Genomic DNA, 23,136 nt, shown 5'->3' with positions numbered 1-23,136 from the left:
ACGGTTCTGGGATTCAGAAGAAGACAGTTTTGACGGCTACGATCGCTTATAGTCAGTTTCTTCTTGATGGTCCATGGATCGGTGCAGAGAGTTAACTCTGTTGAGACGCCGTACTGCTCCTCCTCTTGTCTTCCTTCATTCGAGAGAAGCTTAAGCTTCATCAGCGAGTTCTCTTTTTCTTCAGTACCTGTATTGCCTCTCGGCCCACAAGATAGCTTGGTATCATCACTGCTCTTAGGCCATGTTGGGTCGTACAAACAGAGAGTCGTGGAGACCAAGCAATCAGTCTCTGACGCTGAAATAGGAGGCATCTCCCTGACAACATTGGGGATCAAGGAAAGTAAGTCTTGAGTTAACTTTTGCTGATCTTGGATCATTCTCGTTCAATTCCTCTGCACCATAAGAGACTGCAATTTAGAGAGCGAGTGACCAAAAAGTACCTTGGAAATATGTAGCTGGATCAAAGATCATTTATTCAATCATATATTACCATAAATAAAGACATTCGAATCAAATGAACGCATAGTTCGCATTTTTTTTTCTTTGGTCTGATAAACAATATTAACCGAAGAAAAGAGAGACAAAAAAAATTAAATAAATAAATGAACCCATGGTCTGCATTTATACATAGTTTTACCGAATAAATCTATTAAAAAAGCCTATCAAAAAGGCTTCAATTTGCTTCAAGAAAAATTGTTTCCATTTCAGAATCATTGTAAAATATATAATTCTATTAATTATCTATTAATATCCATTAATTTATAACATGATTTGGACTAATATTTATTTAATATTTTAAATAGTTCATTAAAATTACACAATATTGTTTTAAATAAAAAATAATATTTTGTATGTACTTATATACTTAAAAAGACTTCCATATGTAAATTTTGCAACATAAAATTTAGAATATAACTCAAAGATTTTAAATATACATGCGGCTAAATATTTATCTTCAAAATTAAAAAAAACATGTCAAAATTAATTTTAAACAACTCATCCAATCACCATTTTACTATTTTATTTCATGGTATTAAATTTAAATTGTCCTATCGAAACACTGCATATTTTTGAAATCCAAAATCATTTGGATATTGAGTGTTTCAAATGCTATTTTCTGTAGAAATGTGTTAAAATGATTCTTAATTACAGTTCTACATATATTTTTATGTTATTGATGTTTAAAACTTGAAACTTACTTACAATAATTAAAATATTATCATAAAAATAACAAATATAACGATAATAATAAGCATTCAATGGCTAACCTGCACTACGAATGAAAAATATGATGCTTGGAGAGATGATCGACCAAAAAATTCAAGAAAAATTTTCTTTTATTAACAAAGTAGTTTTTCATGGTATGCTTATTTATACGATAATTATGACCTACTTCATTTATTATAGTATTCATGCTTTACAATTTCCATATACGTTTTCCGAAAAGAAATTATTATGTTTTCTAAATTTGAGTTATGTTGACCAAATATTTTGGTATATTAATACTTGGTCAACAGAACTCAAATTTAGAAAATATAATATATTTTTTCCGAGAACGTATATGAAAATCGTAAAACATGAGTAATATAATAAATTAAATATGTCATAAATTATCATATAAATAAGTATACCATGAAAAAGTACTATGTTAGTATACCATATCATACTTCAATATATTATTGTTGAATTCAAATTGAATTACCATATCATGCAGTAATTAAAGTATTAATATACCTCAAACTGAGATAGACTATTCGGATTTGGTGGTTATATTCAACAACTTGGTTGACTAGTTGGTATTAGCTTCAGAGTTAGTTTCCTTTTGTCTATAACTAAAGCTTCGAGTTTGATTTTTCTGTCAGCAACTTAAATAGACTCATATAGATTCAGCTTCGGAATTTTAATATTATATATCTATATATATATATATAGCAACTTAAATAGACTCATATAGACTCAGCTTCGGAGTTTTAATACCATATATCTATATATATATATATATATATATATCCTTATGAGAGAATCCCTTGAAAATAAATCTAAGAACCAAAACACCATTTTCTCATGTAGATCAGAGTCGGTCTAGTAAAAATAGTTTTTGGAACAACTTTCTTATTGGATAAACTTGATTTTTTTTATAGATTGTTAAGACAAAGTTATAGGATTTGATGTCATTTGGGTCGAAATCATATTGTATATTTTGATTATGGGTTTAGTAAGATATATGAACTTCGATTCAAAACCTTCAAATCGTTAGGGAAAATTAGTGATTGACGAAAATCAATAGTAAGAGTGCCAAAATATTGGATAAAATGTTTTATACATATTATTTGGAAATTATATAATTCTTTTTCTAAAAACATGTATGAGCAGATAAAAACATATAGCAACATGTTATCATTAAATATTCAATAATTTATTCACCAAAAATGTATCTTTCAAAGTTAGAAAATTACATAAATTTTAATGTTAACACATACATTTCCAATGCAATTCAATTTAATATATACACAAAATAAACATTTGGCATTATTAGCTACTTTTTGGGATATCATACATTTAAATGTTGTGCAAATGTACACTAATGCACTATGTACATTGATGCTTCAGTCAAAATTTGAAAGGCAGTCTCCTTAGAAGTTACATAATGAAATGAATTTCGCCTAGGAAGATCTCCTTCTGTAAGACAATTCAAAGTGGAAAAAAAATAAGGAATATATAAATTTTGTACAACAATATTAGAGTGAATTAAGTAAAGGAGAGATAGAGTTCAAAGTTAACAAGACAAGACTGATCATCTCCATGTAAGAGTCAATGCCGCAATCATCAAGAATGGTCATATCATATGATCCAAACACACATTATTTCATCTTGTATACAATATGATCGAACTTAATTATTTCATCTTGTAGTATCATAGGACATATGATACTTATTTAAGTATATAATTGATTACTAATTAAAAGAAAAGTCTTATGGAGGCTTCTTGGTCTTTGGCGAAATAGATTTCATAAGAAGTGCAGAATGGTCATATCATATGATCCAAACACACATTAACAATCTTTAAACAAATGCCTTCACTCCAATTTATATGAAAGCAAAGAACAACATGCTAAATATAACGAGTTTTCTTAAATGACGATGTGTGATTTAGAATACATCTAGATAGGATCCAAAAATATATCCACATAAGCATTCATGGACCGCACGTCTACCACCTTTATATATGTTACCGTTGTCACAAAAGTGAACTTACAAATTTCATCATGTCCTCGGACAAAAAAAAAATCCGAGACAACGAAACTACAGAGGCGTGAGGAAAAGACCGTGGGGGAAATGGGCGGCCGAGATCCGTGACAGCTCGTGTGTGGCTTGGCACGTTCGAGACCGCAGAAGAAGAAGCCTTAGCATATGATAAAGCTGCATTTGAGTTTAGAGGTCACAAGGCCAAGCTTAACTTCCCCGAGCACATTCGCGTTACTCATCACTATCCATCAACTACTACTTCCCATGATCCCATTAACGTAACGCCACCTCCGCCAAATGCTCCTGACGTACTTCTTGATCGATACGGACAATTTCAATCGGGGAATATCGATTTAAGTGCCAACTTGTCCATGACTATGTCGTCTTCATTGAGTCAACGAGGACATGGACCAAACTTGGAGGATGGTTGTATTAACAAACGAAGAAAATAGCATATACATGCTTCAGGCTTCAGAAGTATATGAATAATTTCATCTTCCTTCCAAGTTATCAAACACATTGTATCAGATATAGTGTATGTTAGCAAGTAGTGTAGGTTAGCAGTTAGTTGTGCAGTTACGGTGTAAGTTAGCTAACAACATTCTGTATATAAGCTAGAAACATTGTGTATAGTAAGCTTAATGTGATATTTCATATTCATAACAAACTTATCTTCTCTCTCTCGCTTTCCCTTCTTCGATTCTCTTCATACATTGTATCCATGTGATTCGGGTTTGATTTCCTTATGATTTCATGTTTTAGCACTGCATAATAGCCTAATAGGCGTCTTGAGAGAGTAAATGGGTCGATTTAGGATTCAGGCCTCTGGCCTCATGGAGAAAGATAACCTTTGGGGGCTTGAAACTTTCTCTTATGTCAATCGTTGAGTCATCAAAAACAGAAGATATTATGGTAATCAGATTCATCATGATTTTGGAGGCAGCTTTGTGATCCAAACCTACTTGCCAAGAGAGAGAAAGATTTAGATGCCACAAGTAACATAACTTACTTCGCATATGGACATGAAGTTGGTAATGAAGAAATTCATAAACTATCACAATTGCGCATACACACATAAACGAAGTGCACTAAAACCAAATGTACATAACAATATACATACCGACAAATTTGATCAATATTTACTTGTACCATGACATTCCAGAACTTATTAAAGTGAAATTCCATCTTCCAAAGTGAACTTGACAAGAAATAAGAAGAGAGCGGTACCACTGTTCTTGAATGCGTAGAAAGGGATATGATCTAGTAGATTTGAATTTTATTTCCATCATTTTTGTTAAAAATGTATAATATTAAAACAAGTATTAAAAAATTTCACTTATAAATAGTTGTAGTTGGACTATTACTTTTTTTAACTTTCTATTATTTTCGCCTACAACTTGGTTATTTGAGAGAGAAATCGCAGAGAGAGACGAAGAAACTTTGTCTGGCCACCGGTTATTCAGGTAATCTCTTCGATCCCCCGTCTGTCACTCCGGAAGTATCTTACTGACACGGTGTCGTTGACGAAGCATTACTTTGACCGGATGGTACGGTACCGCCACCGAGTCCCAGCAGTTAGATCACTTGGATAGCAAATCAACGGTCGAGATCTTGCTATTCATTGGCTGTAACGCCTGTAACTAATGTTTCGTGTTGATCAAAAAAAAAGCTATCGGGAAATTTGTTTCCGGTTAAGGACGGAACTTATCCAAAACCCGTAAAAACCCAAATCAGTATATATCTAATTATGGAGACGACATGGTAGTAATAGTTAGCTAATGTTGTTGGTAACTAGACATCTCACTAATGGAATGAGCATATTAATTTTGCAATTATTATTTTACTGACTTTAATTGCAATTAAAAGTATTAACTGCTAATGATTAAGTAGAAATTTTGATGCCTAAAGCTAACAGCCAGTGGTCAGATAACATATGTATTTGATTCTTGAGATTTTGATGTCCTTTCTTTAGAACTCAACTATATTTGGGAATGATATGTATCCGTAGGAATTTGTTGATTGTTATATTCAAGAACTTAATTAAAATGTTGCTTTTTAAAAAATAAAAATGTTGCTTATAACATCTATTTTTCCAAAATTCATCAAGCTTAGGAAGTTAGGAAGATACGTTATGCAATAAGTAACTCAAAATGTGTACATTATAGTGTAAGGGGTTTAGGATAAATAAACCTTTAAAAATATTATGACAAACTAATACTTTTTTTGTTGCACATACAATTTCTTTTAAATGATAAAGTGACAAAAAAAATTTGAAAGTGATAATTTGCCAAATTATTTTTATCAAGAGATCCGGAAAACTTACGTTTATACTTTTGCGTTTAATTTGTCTCAGGATGGCCAAATTTTTGTAGACATCTATTTGATGAGATATCATAACAATGGATTAAAACTTAGACAAAAAACAATGGATTATGAGAGAGAAACAAAAGAACAATTTAATTTTCACACGGCATCATATAAATCCCATTGGATAGTAAATAAAACAGAAGCAATAGAAACATGTTTGTTTTGTTTTGTTTTGTAATAACTGAGTGTGATTCACTTCTTAGCTTGTTGGTTAGCTGAATCAATAGCGGATGGAGGAGCACTGCCCGAGAGAGTCGGTGCGTCCGTTGTGCCACCACCTTGGCCATGCTTAACCTGTTGGTGACCAGATGTTCCATAAGCGTTCTTCTTGTAATCTTCAATATCCTCATACTTTGTGTACGGACTCGTTTCTAGTGGCAGCTCTTGTTTATCTGGTGTCTTCGACATACTTCTTGAACCAAACGTTAGCTTTCTTTATTTCTTGTGTAGGAACCAATAATATTCCGAACAAAAAAAGTGATGATTTACTTATGGGAAGACGTAACTAAATGTTATCCAAATATATTGCACAATAGTAGGCATGGAACTAGGATGTGTTTTTGACTAAGTAATTTCTTCATCATCTATTTGTCTCGTATAGAAAGAAAGTCATTTTGTTATGATAAAATATTAACTATATATAAATATTAAATAGCTAAATATTTATAAATATGAAAATACATCCTAGTTCCATGCCTACTATTGTTATACAGTAATTAAATCTTAATACGGGTAAAAAGTTCAAAATATTCATCGTTGTGAAATGAGGGCAAGTTGAGTTCAAAATATTCCTCAAAGATGTGACTTCTGAGATATACTGATGAAAAGTTTAAATGCATTTGAGAGCAACTTAGTACAAAATAGACATGTCAATTACGTCCGCTCAGCTTTAAAAATTACCAGGTTTGGCTTTAACCTTATGAACCCCAAAAAATTGAGTTTTTTTGGGTTAAGCTTATATGGGCTTCGGATATTTTGGGTCTAAGTCCGTTTAGGTTAGGACCGGCCCGATAACCCAAAACTTTACTTTATAGTTTAAATATTATCATTCTTGCAATCAAAACTATTATTAGTATTGATATATTATTTAATATTTTTGATCGAAACTCTAATAAATCAAATATGAAATTTGTCAACACACCTATTGATCATTACAAGTATCACATTTTAAATTTTGCAAATGTACTTTTTTCTTTATGTACAATATGTTTTTTTACAAAATAAGAAATATGAAATGTTTGACCTTATTTATCATAAATTTTGTTTATTTATTTATTTAGTTTTAATTTATAATTGATTATTTAATTATATTAAATTTGGTTTGTTTATAATATGCTTTTAAAACATACAAAAAAGTAAAACACTTTTGATAAAGGAAAAAGTTTAAACTCACTTTATATTTAAAAACAAAAAGTTGAAACTGATTCTTTTAATGAAAATTCGCATGTACTAAAACAATGGAAGCGACAATGACAAATTATTTTTCGAAAAATCCAAGAAATCCAAGAGTCCTATAAAGGTTGGACCAGGCTTTGAAATCTAGACACAAAATATTTTTGGGCTTAGAAAATTTGGTCGTGCCAGCCGAACTGACACCCCTAGTACAACACAAAGTTGGGTTTGGTTCCTTTAGGGTTTTAAAAGTATCTTTTTAAAACCTGAAAATTGACAAAATAATATTTAAAATATATAAATTATTCACAAATCTAATCAAAAATTTGTTAAAATATATAAACTAACTAAAAGGTATTCAAAATAACAAATAAAAAACTACAAAAATATTTAGAATACTATAAAATATCTAAACCACCTTAACATATATAAAAACATTAATATATTTAACTAATTTAGATATTTTTGGATTCTAGTTAAGATTTTGGGTTATTCAGGTTATACCCAAACTCCAAAGTGCCAAGCTCATAAGAATATTTTTGTATAATGGTTGGGATCAGATTTTTGTTTTCTCGGTTCGGTTTAGATAAGTACTTCGGTTTAGGGTAAATTCGCCATGCCTACTAGGACATGTTCGGATATTTTTATATATCCGTTCAAATTCAAATACTTTTAGTTCGTGTTTGGTTATTTCGGTCGAGTTAAGATATTTAGATTTTGAAAAAAATTAAATTCGTAATTGCTAAAGTTTTCAATACCTAAAAATTTACAGTTAATTTAACTAATTTTTAAACTTTTAATAGGTTAGCCGATTAAAAAGTTTGGAAACAAAACTTTTAAAATGGAAAGATACAAATTTTGTGGTTGTTTTGAGAATTTGGATATATTTTTTATTGATGCATGAAAGAAAAAGTTTGATATACATTTTAGATGAATAGCAAATTATTTTGTCTTCAACTGTATATTGTCTTATTTGAAATACATGCAACATTGATATAAATATTTGGATAAAATGAGAAAAGTAAAGTAAGAATATAAGGTTTAATATATTTGAATATCCAATCTCTACTAACTCAATACCCGGTGCGAATTTCAGTTTGAGTTTTTCGTCTATGTTCGGATTTGGATATTGGATAAAATTCTCAAACCTACCTTTATCATTAAGTACTTTGGAAAAGAAAAAAAAGAAGTTGTGCTAAGGATATAGTAAATTTTTTAAGAATAGAGGGGCATATCCTCAATTATAAAGCCCGATAAAGTACAGAAATTTTGTGCTACAAAGGTGAAAAGTCGAGAGTGCACATCGTATAGTATAGATCACAGTGTAATAGTCGTCAGATTTAATCGGAGTGATCGTGGAATCTTGACAGGTGATGTAACTGGTAAACAAGATGTAGACGAGGCAATATATATGATGCAGACTGTGTTTTGCATCTTGCGTCCTACGGCATGTCTGGTAATTACTCAAGAACAATGGAGTTGCAAATATGACTCAGCATACGATACATTCTTCACATACCATATAACTGGAGTTGTTTCAATTGAATGTTAGAAAGAAAGGGAAACACATATATGGATGGTATTGTATATACAATGGTTTCTCTTTGTAAATTCAATTGATACAAAGAAATTATATTTAGGTGCTAAATGTGTTTACGATAGGAATCACAACTTGTAGCAAGAAATTTGATGTCACTAAGTAAACAATGTGACCTGTTACAAACTGCCGGGAGAAACAGGGTCATGTGTTTGGTCAACAAGAGAAACATTCTTGAAACAGACAAAATAGAATTGGTCTTAGGATATAAGGATTCATCAAAACGCAATCGAACCAACATTAAATCAAAGACCTAAATCACCCAAGGCATCCGCTAACTTCATCGCTCTAGCTTTGGCTTTCTTTCTCATAGCCCTGTCTTGATCAAATTTGTGCATTCTCTTCTCATGAGCCTCTTCCTGCATCTTTTTCATAAGCTCAGGTTTACCTCTCACAAAATATTTCGGATGTCCAATGTGATAACGATGCTTAGATCCCTTAACCCTTATAAATCCCTAATACCAAAAAGAAAAACGAACACATTATAAGGTGGGCGTTGATGATTAGAGTTAAAATCCAGAAACTTACATAGTACTTAAGGTCGGCCATAAACATCGAGAAATTTAAGGATCGTATTCTTCTTTCTCTGCCCGTCGGCAGAACCCTTCTCTGAAACTCTATCGGATCCCAAATGATGAAACTTTTCTTGTTTTTGCTCCACGAGACTACTGCATCCAGTGAAGAATCATCAACCACAGCGTATACACCCTTGTAGAATGAAGATAATGAGTAATCCGTCACAGTCACCGGCACGTGCATCGCTACACCACTTTGGATCTCTCAGAAACCAACACCACAAACCCTAAAATCAATCTCCCCAATTCTCTTCTTCTCTCACGATTTATTACCCCTTCTTTTTTTTTTTTTTTTTATCCCAATAATGGGCTTCTTTAACATTTACACCAAAAAAATATATATATATAATAATGGACTTCTTCACTTATTTTCTTATGGCCCATTATTGCATTTGACACCTTAAATAGAATTGTATTATTACACTATTGTATTATTAAAAAAAAATTCAAAACATGACAGAAATAAAATCTACGTTTTTCATAAGCAAATAAAAATCTGAATAATTGTGGAGTGATAGAAGTAAATAAAATAAAAAGGGAAAATGATAAAGGGTAAATAGCAAATATTGTATAAATAGTTAAATACACCGCTATTTTTTTTTGTCATGGGTCATTTTCTTAATTAACATGTTTGTTTTGGTTATTGGCTCTAACTTCTCATATAGTTATGCTTCAAATTAACCATTTTAAGTTTTATCCATATCTTTTAGCTTTGTTCTGAATTATAAATCAAACTAAAGAAGAAAAGTGGAATGCTGCAAATAAAGAGATGAAATGAATCTGTGAAATATCTCACCTTCTGAATTACTATCTCCTATAGTTTTAATGTAATAAGATTTTCTCATAATAAACAAAGTGTAATTCCAAAACTCGTTTAGCTTAACAACCTAAATAATCATATGCTCTGAGAGACTTTGAAGTGGTCCAGTGAGGTTTAGAAATGAACCAATCAACAGCAAAATTCAGTGGCTGAAGCAATGGCAAGTGGACACCATCTAGCTCTTGTTGTGTAATGACTTGACATCCCAATAGCGACATTTTCGACCAAACCCGATTGAGACAATTTAATGCGAAAGGAGGACATGCAGTTCTGTTAATGCAAAAGCAAAATCCAGCATATCATTCTCTTGTTTGTCGTAGTTCTCCAGGTCCTATTTTCAATCAAACTATTTAAATATTTGGTAATACACAATTCATGATCAATCTATGTAGATTAGTGACTTGAAAGGAAGAGAAGTTTTACCATAACAATCACATGGGACGTCGAGCGAGCACGCTAGAGAACCTCCACACACCCCTGAAGACATTTAGAGACAAAAATAAGCAACCATAAATACTCAATCAAAGGATCAAATCTGAGATATTAATTACCACATCATAAAAACAAAACAAAAGATGGAAGACAATACAGTTTTCATGCACAGCTTCAAGGATGTTTATTCCGTTTGTCATCATCTTTATCAACAAGTATAACATTCAACCTGACAAAAAAAAGATAAAACAATGAGGAAATGCATGTATAATACATATATCGATAACTTGTAATGAAATATTACACATTCAATCATGTCAAGACTCAAGAAATAGAATGTTCAAATCTACACAAATCAAGTACACATGTATAATAAGTAAGTAGTTTAGCTAAAGATAAAAATCATCCCATTTAAAGACAAATATGTAGCATTTATTTTTCAGTCTGGAATTTATTATCTACATCAAATAATGAAAAATCATCAAAACTCAAATGCACTATAGACTCTATAAATAAACAGCTCATAAGTAATTTAATTTCAAAATATAACTCAATTGGATAAAACAAAAATTTAAGTAAAATTATATATATATATCACTAATATTATAAACTGATAGTTATCATATGTAAAACAGACCTCAGACAGACAAAGTTCCCATGTAACCTAGTTAATGAAACAGTAAGGATATGAAATGCATGGTGCATCGAATTTTCACAACGTGAGAACAAAGGTAAGACAAACAGAAGATTGCAGATATTAGCCATAAACTATCAGTAGAAAAATGGCTCCTTGCCCCAAATATTATATGACAGAGTTAAATCACACAGAAAATATATGAGATTTTCCTTCACCACTAGAAAGCAAAGAACAAATTTAGTCAACAATTCCAAAAAAAAAATTCAAAATATAACACAATTTGATAAGATAATAAATTTTAGTAAAACTATATCTTATATATATAGTCACATTTATATTTTAAATTGATAGTTATTATCCTATATAAAACAGACCTCAGACAGACAGAGTTCTCATGTAACCTACCTAGGAGCAAACTGGTTAGGTCTATGTTTTAAAGATACCAAGATTAAGAGCAAATATATGAGCTTTGCGTTCACCAATAAAAAGCAGAAGAACAAATTCAGTCAACAATTGTAACAAAAAAAAATATGTGACAGAAAGATAATTTATCAGAGGATGGAATGCATATTAAGAGAAATATATATCAGCAACCATACCATTCAATTCGGTATATTCATTGCATCACTCTAATTAGCTAATAAATTTCACGAATAAAGCGGAGGTATATCTATACTATATTCAGATTGAAGCTATAGAATACAAAGCCAAAACTAAAACTAGTTTCAGCAAACATTTGTGCCCAGTCGAGGTGTTAATGCAAGCAGGCTGGCTACACAAAGAATAAACTTAACGCTAACGAAATTGGGAAAATGCGATGTCTAATTGAGACTGCTTATGAGAAGATTGCACGAGTGAAAGGGACGATCTAAATTTGTATGAGCCAAAGTGAAAGGACTGGACCAAAAATACGAATGGATATCATAATATATGGCATATGATCTTTTATATATATATATATATTACTAAAGTTATATAAATATTGAAAACTTATTAAATTTTCAGAAATTATTTTTATAAACCGAACATGTTTATAGAAACGAACCGACAGTGGATAAACATGTTTTTTTAGAGCTATATGTTTTTTTCCCTAGCATAATGACACCAAAAGAAACTGAGCAAGGTTTAACCAAAGCATATGCAACATCGATAATGGAGAATATAAAAAGAGCTAGAAAAACTACACACGTCATTGCCCGAGAAACTTCCACGTCTTGATCCTTGTACTCCTCTGCCATCACAGTATTTCTTCTGATCAGTGTGATATATTTGGAAAGATTAGGATATCATACAAAAACGATCCAAAACTTGAACAAAACAGAGCAAATTTCAATATTACCTAAGTCGAACCTAATGAAGAAGTTGGGCTTGCTGAAGCATGACGCTTACGATTGGGCTCTTTAACCAAGTCTTTTGGCTCCTCCTTGACCTCAACAGGCTCTTCCTTGACCTCAACAAGCTCTTCCTTGACCTCAACCAATTTCAGCTCCTCCTTGACTTCAACCAAGTGCGGCTCCTCTTTGACTTCAGCCAAGTTCGGTTCGTCCTTGAGAACAGGCTCCTTCTCATCCTCCTCCTCTTCAAACTCATCTTCATCCTCCACTGCCAAACCCAAGCCATGAGAGGTAGCATCTGAGTCTGAGGGGTACATTGCGCTACTACCACTTTCTGTTTCCACCTGATCACTGGAAAGGGCACTGTTTGGGAAGTAGTAGCAGCTGGCATTGCCATCCATAAGGGCTGAGCTAAAGAACTTGATGGCGTAGTCACAGAGTTGTCTACCGATAGATTTATCAGCTTCTTTGGTAGTAGCTTTCTCCTTGAGGGCTGCTGTGAAGGACTCGAGATAGGGACCATCTATATAACGCAGGATCGATACTAGCTCGTCGCTGTGAATGTGTTCAGGAACGATTGTAGCTCGAGATGTGAGGAAGGTCAAGAGATTAGCGTCATCTTCCGGCGGAGGCACATTGATACGTCTTTGGCTACCCCACATCATCTCGAAACCTTCAAAAAGGTCCACAGTAGCAACGAAGATGACAGCTGGACTTACAGAACGTACCTATCAGTTACAAACAAAAGATCGAGATTAAACTTTGCAATCTAACACAAATTACATTAGATACGAGATTGATGGTTTCCTTACCGGATCGGGAACTTCCACATTCCTGATGACCTTGTGGAGATACTCTCTGAACTTCTCCAGATTCAGAACTGTATTATTATTTTTACCACATAGTGATCCGCGCTAAAACGCTGATATTTTTTTGTAAAAAGTTTATATAATCACAAAAGCGCTGATATTTTTTTGTAAAAATTTATATAATCACAATTTTTTCTTCATTTAAAGTAGGTGTAGACGACGTCAAAAAAAACAAAGTAGGTGTAGAGTGTAGACATAAATTTCGTAACCCAGTCAGTACTGAACTCAAACTAAAAAAATAATACATACTAATCTGAAATGTAAGAAATCAGTAATTCTTGTAAGGTGGTACACAACGTATCCTAAACCGAAGTGTTATTAGGTGAATCTGAACGGGCAACTTGAAAAACCAAAAATCCTCTCCAAAAAGTCCAAAAAATCGATCCAAAATTCCAAATTAATCGCAAATATAAATATTTGAAACATAATATGTACTTCAAATATTCAATTCCATAATTATTTTGAAATTATATCTAAAAATAAGTATTAAATCCTCAATAAATACCTTAAATATTCAATCCTATATAAATAAGTTATTTTTTTATATTTTGCTTTTCAATTTTGAATATAACTTTGGATATATCCAAACCAAACTCACATAACTTGAATCGGAACAATATACGGTTACTTTATGGACAAATTAGAAGCACAACCAATGTTTTATATCTGACTCGATCCGTAATTACAAATTTACCAGAATGAGATCAGATTATTCATTACCATACTTTTATTCTGAATGACATAATCATAAAACATGTTTTTTGTCAACCTATTACTGTGATCATTAATAAAGTACTTATGAAAAAAAAGTTATGGTAGAGATATAATAAATTTTAAGAATGGAGGGGCATATCCCCAATTAAAATCCCGAGAAGTAAAGTACAACGTTTTTGAGTTAAAAAGGTGAAAATTCAAGACAGTAGTTGTCGGACTCTCAAATCTCCAGTTTCTCATCGCCGGTCAAACTCGTATCGAGAAAGAACAAAAAAATGCATTTGAGCGAGAACGAAGGTGTCGAAGGCAACACCTTCGTCGTCACCGGAGGCCTCGGCTACGTCGGCGCCGCCCTCTGCTTAGAGCTAGTCCGCCGCGGTGCTCGCCAGGTCCGCTCCTTCGACCTCCGCAACTCATCTCCCTGGTCCGATGACCTCAGAAACAGCGGCGTTCGCTGCATCCAAGGTTTCACTCTCCTCTCTCATCAATTGATTCCACTTCGATCTGTGTGATCATCATATAGATCCTTAGATTTAATTGATCTTGGGAATCTTGAACAGGTGACGTAACTCGGAAACAAGATGTAGACAAGGCGCTAGACGGAGCAGACTGTGTTCTGCACCTCGCTTCCTACGGCATGTCCGGCAAAGAGATGCTCCAGTTCGGTCGTTGCGACGAGGTCAACATAAACGGGACATGTAACGTCTTGGAAGCTGTCTTCAAACACGAGATCACAAGACTTGTGTACGTCAGCACTTACAACGTCGTGTTTGGTGGTAAAGAGATTATAAACGGTAATGAGAGTTTGCCTTATTACCCGCTTGATGATCATGTAGACGCATATGGTCGAAGTAAATCCATCGCGGAACAGCTTGTCCTCAAGAGTAACGGCCGACCGTTTAAGTAAGTCAAAAGACTCTAATAGGAAAAATAAAATCTTCTCATTGGCTTTGTGTGTGGTTTATGTAGAAATGGAGGGAAGAAGTTGTATACATGTGCGGTTCGTCCAGCAGCTATATATGGACCTGGTGAAGACAGACATCTTCCTAGGATAGTTAATCTAGCGAAGATGGGTTTGCTGCTGTTTAAAACCGGTGAACCGAGTGTTAAGACTGATTGGATTTATGTTGAGAACCTTGTCCTAGCGATTATATTGGCGAGTATGGGGCTATTGGATGACATTCCTGGTAGAGAAGGAGAGACTGTTGCTGCTGGTCAACCTTATTTTGTCTCTGATGGTAAACCATTTAGCCTTAAAACTTGTATTTGCTAAGTCAAAGCTGATACCAGAGATCATTAGCTCAACTGGAAAGGACATCGACCGTTGTGTCAGAGGTCTCCAGTTTGAGTGACCGCTAGGACGAAACTAATATTAGATGTTGTGGTTTCGGACATGGGGGATTAGGGTCCGAACCTCCTGGTATTCAAAAAAGAAGAAGCTGAGTTAGTTTTGGATCTGTGACGTTGTAGGTTCCCCTGTGAATACATTTGAGTTTCTACGTCCCTTCCTACGAAGTTTGGACTATGATCTTCCCAAATTTACTATCTCTGTACCTGTTGCGGTGACATTGGGTAAGATCTTCCAAGGATTCTACACTGTTTTGTATCCATGGCTTTCTAAGAGCTGGTTACCTCAGCCGCTTATTCTTCCTGCTGAAGTCTACAAGGTAACAGTTTCTCAAATCTTAACTCAGTGTTCCAAGTTGTTTGATGAATCTGCTGGTCGTGTGTAGGTCGGTGTTACCCATTATTTCTCGTATCTCAAGGCCAAGGAAGAGCTTGGATATGTACCATTCAAGAGCTCCAAGGAAGGCATGGCTGCAACAATCTCATATTGGCAAGAGAGGAAACAGAGATCTTTAGACGGTCCAACCATATTCACTTGGTTAGCTGTTATACTAGGAATGTCGGCTCTTTTCGCTGCGGGATGGTTACCGGAAGTAGGACCTGTGCCTTTCTTAAGAGCACTAAGCCTCTTCTTCTTCAGGACAATGACGATGGTAAGGGCTGTCTTCATCATATCAGTGGGACTACATGTTGGAGAAGGAATCTATGCTTGGTCTCTGGCTAAACGAGTGGACCCGGACAATGCAATGGGGTGGTTCTGGCAAACTTCGGCTCTTGGGTTCTTCTCAATGCGGTTTTTGTTGAAGAGAGCCAAAGACCACCACCAGGCTTGAAGTGAAACCAGTATTGTTTTTTGGTGTTGTAATGTTTTCAAGAATTTGAGAAAATTTATAATAAAAAAGATCTACATTAATCAGGATATTCCAATTTTCTGAACAAATCAAGGTCTCTTAAAGCACACCACGGAACACAAAAGCATGTTAAGTTATTTAAAACTCAACTAAAATAGCCTAAACTAAAGGGTATGAATCATCATCATCATCATTTAGCAAGACAGATATATATCACTTTGGCTACTTCCAGGGCATGGAAGGATTGTTGGTGTTGTTGTAAGGTCCTCCTGTGTTGCTCTGGTGAAGAGGGCTTCCATGTCCTCCGATAGATGACTCACTCATTGCGCCACGAGACTGCGGGCTACTCGGATTCATCAGTACTTGACTTGGGGCCACACGCGGTAGTAATGTCGGTGACGCTAGTTCTTTTTGCCCCTCTGGTATGAAACTCCCAACAACAATCTGTGATTTGAGAATACCCCAAAGTGTCATTACATTGTTCTTATGAGCATCGATATAATGTTATAATGGAAAAAAGAAAGAAAGTAACCTGAACCGGTGATGCTGCTATAAGAAGACCAGCTACACAGCCACCTAAGACATGACCATCAGGAGCCGATAAAGTCACGCTTAGACCTCCTGTCCTGCTTCTATGACCATTGTTCTCTACCAGGAGGAAGGAGCCCGACAAAGACAGAATCTCAAATCTCCCCTGATTTTCAATGTAAGAACAACTTAGTAAAGGTTAAGCAACAAAAGGATCAGAGACAAAGATACAGCCAACTCTTGATACCTCATATGTAACGGTTCCACCGGATGTGGCGAACTGGCGAAGAGTCACATTGGAGATAGATCCGTTTGCAGACAAGACACACACAGTTCTTGGTCCGTTCTGAGAAAACGCCATTATCTTTGATGATACATCCTGTCCCAATTCATAAAAACAAATGTCAGCTCTTAGCCCTGACCAAATCAAATGGACTAACGTAAGAACTACAAGCAGCCACACAAGACAAAATATTTGTCAGGTAACAGAAACTCTGATCAAGTTCCAACTTCCAACATCCTCTCTTGTTACCAATAATGTTTGACCTTTAAAACAACAACTAGCACTCTAGACATACACATGATTTGCAGACCTCAAAACAAGACATGTATGCAGTAAAATGAGGAAATTCAAGAGGCTAGAAGATGATAACACACCTCTCCAGTCCCCACGGTAAGTACATGAGGTACAAAACCCACTCCTGTCGAGCCTGCATAAACAAGCACACACACACCCACAAAAGATCAGAGCTCAAGTTTCAGTTCATAAAACTCAACACAACAAACGAAGAAACTCAAAAACCCACAAAAGATATCAAGATTGCAACAACAAGCACACACACACACACACAAAAAGACAACACTAAGAGCTCAAGTTGCGGTACATCACATTCAGAACAATGAACTAAGAAACTCCAAAAGCCACAAAAGAGTAAAGATGGTTGAACAAGACACGTCAAGAGGGGCATATAAGTAATTTGAGAAGGAATCTAATCCTCAAGGACATTGTTTACCATATTCACCATTTTACTATATTCTAATTGATTGCAGCCGACAGAGAAGATCCAAGCCATCACGTGAGGAAGAAGATTCCAACACAAAACAAACAAAACAAAAAAACATGTAATATAAATATAAATTACCTAAAGCTTGAAGCTTTTTCCTATTGCTAGAGCCACGAGGCCGTCCTCTCATCCTCTTCTGCGCAGACGACCCTCCTTCGCCGGAACCGCCGCCGCTCGTCTGAGCCTGGGTGAAAGAAGGAGCTCCGGGAACCAAACCCAGTTCCGGACCGTACTTCCTCGGTCTCCCTCTCCTCTTCTTCACAGGCTCACTTCCCGTCATCTCCACAGGCATGTTCATGTTCAAACCAGGATTCCCACCTCCGGCTGAGTTGTGTTGGTACTGCTGCGGTGGTGGTGGTGACGACTGCTGCTGCTGCTGTTGCGTTTGCGGCGGAGAAGGAGGTTGATTGTGCTGTTGTTGGTGGTGGAGAGCCATCGTGAATGGCATTGATGATTCTCTGCTCGTCGCCATTAAACCAGTCTCAGATCCTGACATCTTTACTCAAAAGAAAAACTCTAGTTTAGCAGAAGATTCACTACAAAACCCTAGCTTTAGCTTCTTCCATTGAAGCACTCAAGTGGAGACTGTAACATCTCCGACAAGATAAAGTTCGAAACTTTACAACTAAAACCCAGAAGAGAACAATTCTCTGAAACTCCAAAGATTTTCACAATTCGAAAGGATTTTTCAGATCTCTCTTAAAAAAAAAAAACGGATCGCGCTTTAGAATTTCCGAATTGGAGAGTAAGATAAAAATTAACTTTAATAAAACTTTTTTTAAATATTAACAGAAGATTATTTATTTTCATCTAGAAAATTCAAAGAAAAATTAGAAAAATTGAAGGAGAGAGAGAGAAAGAAAACTTACGATAAGTTGACGAAAATTCAGGGAATAAAGCAAAGAGGATTCCTGCCTGCTCCCTACAATTATTAGGTTTTTATATTTTGTTAAGACCAGTAAAATATATAATGGCTTATATATATATATATATATGCCGTCAAGGATGAAAAAGGGATTTTTGGATCTCTATGTATCTTTGACTACTATTCAACAATATCTAACAATTTCCTCTATTTCTTGTTTTCTTTTCCATTATTGCAACCTATTTTTGGGAAATAAAACAAAAAGTTTGACAAAATATATTGTTTTATTTTTTTAGCTTTACAATTTTTAGCCTAATATCTTTTAAGATATAATATATTTATGTTAGTAATATATATATTTATATATATCAAAGATAATTACACGCGTCGTGTAGAATAAAGATTTAAATAGATAAATACAAAAAAAAATTAATACATAAATATATTGTAAATTTTAATGAATTATTTATAGTTAAAATAATTAATTTCTTGATATTTTTATAAATATTTATGTATTTTATTAATAAAATAAATTTAATAAATGAAATAATATATGATACTCTTGATTTTGATATTTTAAAATAATATTTGCACTCTTTGAAAAAAAAAATATTTGCACTCTATACACAAAGATAAGATAATAACATATTTGGGTGATTATTTAAACATTGTTTTATACACAATTACAATAGCTTGATTTTACCCTTATAATACTTACATTGTTAGCATGTATATTTGTATCTATGTCACTTAAATCTAATGTACACATTATCTTCTTTTTCTTTTTATAACTCTTTAGTATTTCTTTATTTTCAAACTTTAAAAATAATTATGTTTTCATCAACTAGGATGGATCATAAAGAAAACAAAAACAAAAGATTAGAGAAATAAATGCGGCCAGAATAGAGAAATGATTGTTTGTTCAAACCAGTTTCAAGTTCAAAACTTGTTTTTTTATTTAAAAAATTGTCACAACAAAATAAATCTCGGTTGAAAGCAACGTCGTAAGAACCATGTTGTTCAAAGTGGAGTTAAATCTGACAATTGGGTGAATATAATTTTATTTTTGATTGGATTTGTCTTTAAGAATATGAATCTCATAACTAAAGCTGAATCCATGTTTGATTATATTTGTATGCATTTCATGTAATACCAAATTAAAAATTAAGAACACAAGTCTTGTTAAAAAACTGAAAAAGTCTAAATTACAAATTTATAAACCTGTGTTAAATTGTGATGTTAATTGTTTATCCATAATGCGATAAAATTGAATTAGTGATGTCAAACATAGCATTATTTGTATATAAGCATGCTTATGCATTACAATTAGAAAACGGCTGTGCAATTGGGTTCAGGTTTAGGTTCATTCGGATTTCAATTCTTATAGAATATGAAATTTAGCCTAACTTGAATATTTTTGAAAGTCGATACAAAATTGGTTTTGGTTTCTTTGATTCCGTTCAGTACCATATTACAAACTTGGTTGAAACCATTTTAAATTCAGATTTAGGTTAATATTCGGTTACATATATATATTTATTCATGAGTCAAAAATTCATATTTTAGTTTAGAAATTTGGCTAGTTTGAATAACCTACACTTAACAAAGATTTGGTCAGAGTTAAATGATATAAACATAAACATGTTAAAACTAACAACTACCATTTCTATAATAGTTAGAAATATTATTTAAACTTCTAAAATAAAGCAACATTGTTTAAACTTTAGAATCAGAATTATTTATAATCAAACTTCAAATGCAATTGTTAAACACACAAATGTTTGAGATAATGATTATAGCTCAGCATTAAGTATTTTTGGGTATTTATTCATGATTGAGTTCACATTTGATTTGGGTTTTGTGTTTTTGAATTTTTAGATTTTTTTGGATATCTATTGTAGAATCCAAAAAAATTGTAGAGTAAGAATCACTTGGATATTATAACGAAGTTGGTTCAAATTTATTTTTAGAATTAAGTCAGTTTGGATTTTTGGGTTTGGTTTATTTGCCCACCTCTAAATGCAATAATGCTTTTTTAATAAATTTTACCAGTGAAAATGATGATCAACCACAATAGATCATCAAGAGTTTTGATAGGATAAGACAATGATCTAAATTAAAGCCCATCAAGTTATCTGATCAGTGAAGATGAACTTCTACCTAGTTAGACACTAAATCATAGAAAATGCTAAACTTTGTGTTTGCATTTTAATATTTGTACTTGTTGAGAATATTTTTATGCTATAAACATAAAGTTTAGAGTCACCTACATATCTATTTGATACAGTAAATATTTTAGCTAAATACACTTTTAGATCTATTTTTGAATTAACTTAAAGATTCATTGGTAGACTGGCTGATAACGTAACTACTAACACTTAACTATTTATCCATGAAAAATGTATTTTTGAAAATTTCTCTTTAGTGGTAATAAACATGAATAATGGTATCAAGAAGAAAGTGGTAAACATGAAAATTTTCCTTATTTAGTCCACTTATGAAATTCATTATTTAGTCCGCTTACCTATTTAATAACATATAATAATTTGTTCATACTTTTAAATGTAATTTTGAATAATTTTATGAGATTTCTTGTTAAAAACTAACATATTTGATGATATACATTTTAGATGTTTATACATTACATATATATATATCCAAGATAAATAATAAAGTAGGAATGTTGTTAATAATCTATTGTCTATTAAACATATGCGATCAAACTATTTTCTTTACTTTTCAGAAAGAAAAAAAATTGATTTTAGACTTTTAACACGTCTAAAACCCAACAACAAATAATATATGAATAGTATAAAATTATTAGTTGTAACAAAATAGTCAGTTAGTATATTATATTGCATATAACAATTTGAAATAAATTAAATTGATAAATTTGGACAAATTTACCAAACTAACAGTTCAGGCTCCGAATGGTGACTGCGATTTGAGCGGTGCGGGACAAGCGGTTCAATTGCAGTATGGTTCTAACAGTTATAAAAATATATAGATATATAGTATATGTAGAGATTTTTGTTACTGTTAACTGCGGGGCGGGGCGGGACGATGATCATGATAAACCTGTATGCTGAGTTATCTCAAACCCAATTCATTTAGTCAACTCATAAATTATCATCATTAATACTTTGGGCTTTTCTGGATCCTCATCGCGTATTCAAGCGTATTCAAGTCATTCATCTTCAAGAAAATCAGAGGGGTACACAACCAACACACCACCCTTACTATAACCGGATTCGGTTATGGCCTGTGTCTGGTCTATTGAGTATTGTTAGTCCTTTCTCATGAAAATTAGTACTAATGTCCGACATTTTCCAAAATAATTATTTATCGAGGTGGGTTTTACTGTAGTACTAATGTCGGACATTTTCCAAGAATTCTCATGAAAATTAGTACTAACGTCCTCCATTTTCCAAAAAAATTATGTATCGAGGTGGGTTTTACTACAGCTACCTTATTCAAAGTCGATGTGCCTAACAATTTTATCCAGCCCATATATTAGATCAGATCTCCTAATGCTACGTGGAGAAATTACAGACGCACGATGTTCAAATCACAAACAAAACACAGATTGCTGAATTGCCACCACTAACCGGTCTCGACGACCCCGGTTTAGTATTCGCAGTGGGCACCAAGCAAATTAGAATCAGACCAAATCAAAGCTTTACTTTTCTAATTCACAAATCGAATCATCCATCAAAGTGACTGAAGAGATCAAAGAGTGGTATCAAATGGGTAGCGACTGGAGAAGATCAATGGGGAACGTGAGGTCGTTCGTGGGAAACTCCATGGGTGGACTCAGAGGAGGTCAGAATCTCGCTTCTTGGCTCGTCGCGGGAACAATCGCTTACTATCTTTGGGTTAAACCAGCTCAGGATCTCAAAAAGGAACAGCAGGTACCGATCTCGACACTCATGGTCTCTAAAAAAAAAAGAATCTCTTATTTTAGTTTCTTCTTTGGTTTGATTTAGGCAAGGGCACTTCTCGCGGTGGCTGATGCGAATGAATACGTCGAGAAGAGGAGACCAATCGCTGATCCTCAGGTCAGTCTACAAAAAAAATCAATCAGTCATTTGCGTTCCTTAGGATGTTATTTATAAGTTATCAATGGTTTGTTATATTGTAGGTTACTGGTCTGATATATGGAAACAAGAACAGAACCGATAAACAACAGGATTAACTATATTTTGTATGGACATCTTCTTCGGTGTGAGTTAGCTTCTACGGGTTTTGTCAAGTTTTTTCGTTCGCTAAAAGAGTCTTTGTATAGACAAAACTATAAGCTGTTACTTACACTGTTACACACAATCGAATAAAAATGATGGAGTCTGAAACTTCGTTTTGACTTCAACTTTCTTGTTACATTTATTCCTTTAATCTTTGTTCTATTTTTGAAGTTTGCTGGATTTGGTTCCTTATAGAAACATATAAAAGGTTGAATTTGAATGATTTGTTTACCGTTTAAAGTTTGTGAGATGTATAG

General features: G+C 33.5%; 5 protein-coding genes across 14 annotated transcripts; 2 read left to right on the top strand and 3 right to left on the bottom strand.

Annotated features, from left to right (window-relative positions):
• Nucleotides 1-4,277: 4,277 nt before the first annotated feature.
• BNAA03G15560D lies at nucleotides 4,278-6,170 on the bottom strand. The gene has a single exon (XM_048775199.1). It carries the CDS (start codon nucleotides 6,019-6,021, stop codon nucleotides 5,806-5,808), a length of 216 nt encoding a protein of 71 aa, XP_048631156.1. The 5' UTR covers nucleotides 6,022-6,170; the 3' UTR covers nucleotides 4,278-5,805.
• Nucleotides 6,171-8,677: 2,507 nt separating this feature from the next.
• LOC106447183 (heat stress transcription factor A-4a-like) lies at nucleotides 8,678-13,351 on the bottom strand. Of its 9 annotated transcripts, none has more exons than XR_007336814.1 (7): nucleotides 13,213-13,351; nucleotides 12,406-13,128; nucleotides 12,255-12,317; nucleotides 10,549-10,658; nucleotides 10,421-10,474; nucleotides 9,131-10,343; nucleotides 8,678-9,057 (listed from the first exon to the last, which is right to left on the bottom strand). XR_007336814.1 is itself a non-coding variant. In XM_013889044.2 (2 exons), exons 1-2 carry the CDS (start codon nucleotides 9,359-9,361, stop codon nucleotides 8,848-8,850), a joined length of 441 nt encoding a protein of 146 aa, XP_013744498.1. In that variant the 5' UTR covers nucleotides 9,362-9,492; the 3' UTR covers nucleotides 8,678-8,847. The 9 variants fall into 9 exon arrangements, 1 of the variants encoding a protein (XP_013744498.1); XR_007336801.1 differs by having other exon boundaries at nucleotides 9,131-10,328; XR_007336825.1 differs by having other exon boundaries at nucleotides 9,131-10,267.
• An 831-nt stretch (nucleotides 13,352-14,182) lies between these two features.
• Nucleotides 14,183-16,249, top strand: LOC106447165 (short-chain dehydrogenase/reductase family 42E member 1-like). The gene is made up of 5 exons (XM_013889037.3): nucleotides 14,183-14,448; nucleotides 14,544-14,886; nucleotides 14,953-15,221; nucleotides 15,454-15,650; nucleotides 15,717-16,249. Exons 1-5 carry the CDS (start codon nucleotides 14,259-14,261, stop codon nucleotides 16,161-16,163), a joined length of 1,446 nt encoding a protein of 481 aa, XP_013744491.1. The 5' UTR covers nucleotides 14,183-14,258; the 3' UTR covers nucleotides 16,164-16,249.
• LOC106447167 (AT-hook motif nuclear-localized protein 10-like) lies at nucleotides 16,226-18,768 on the bottom strand. Of its 2 annotated transcripts, XM_013889039.3 has the most exons (6): nucleotides 18,643-18,768; nucleotides 17,852-18,269; nucleotides 17,367-17,419; nucleotides 16,957-17,088; nucleotides 16,714-16,875; nucleotides 16,226-16,625 (listed from the first exon to the last, which is right to left on the bottom strand). In XM_013889039.3, the coding sequence occupies exons 2-6, from the start codon at nucleotides 18,267-18,269 to the stop codon at nucleotides 16,404-16,406; spliced, it is 987 nt and encodes a 328-aa protein (XP_013744493.1). In that variant the 5' UTR covers nucleotides 18,643-18,768; the 3' UTR covers nucleotides 16,226-16,403. The 2 variants fall into 2 exon arrangements, with proteins under 2 accessions (XP_013744493.1, XP_013744494.1); XM_013889040.3 differs by lacking the exon at nucleotides 18,643-18,768 and having other exon boundaries at nucleotides 17,852-18,591.
• Nucleotides 18,769-22,252: 3,484 nt separating this feature from the next.
• On the top strand, nucleotides 22,253-23,015 carry LOC106447177. The gene is made up of 3 exons (XM_013889050.3): nucleotides 22,253-22,549; nucleotides 22,625-22,696; nucleotides 22,780-23,015. The coding sequence occupies exons 1-3, from the start codon at nucleotides 22,385-22,387 to the stop codon at nucleotides 22,831-22,833; spliced, it is 291 nt and encodes a 96-aa protein (XP_013744504.1). The 5' UTR covers nucleotides 22,253-22,384; the 3' UTR covers nucleotides 22,834-23,015.
• The last annotated feature ends 121 nt before the right edge of the window (nucleotides 23,016-23,136 follow it).

Source organism: Brassica napus, chromosome A3 (assembly GCF_020379485.1).
Source record: "Brassica napus cultivar Da-Ae chromosome A3, Da-Ae, whole genome shotgun sequence".
NCBI classification, from domain to species: Eukaryota; Viridiplantae; Streptophyta; class Magnoliopsida; order Brassicales; family Brassicaceae; genus Brassica; species Brassica napus.
This window is presented reverse-complemented; position numbering and strand designations above follow the sequence as displayed.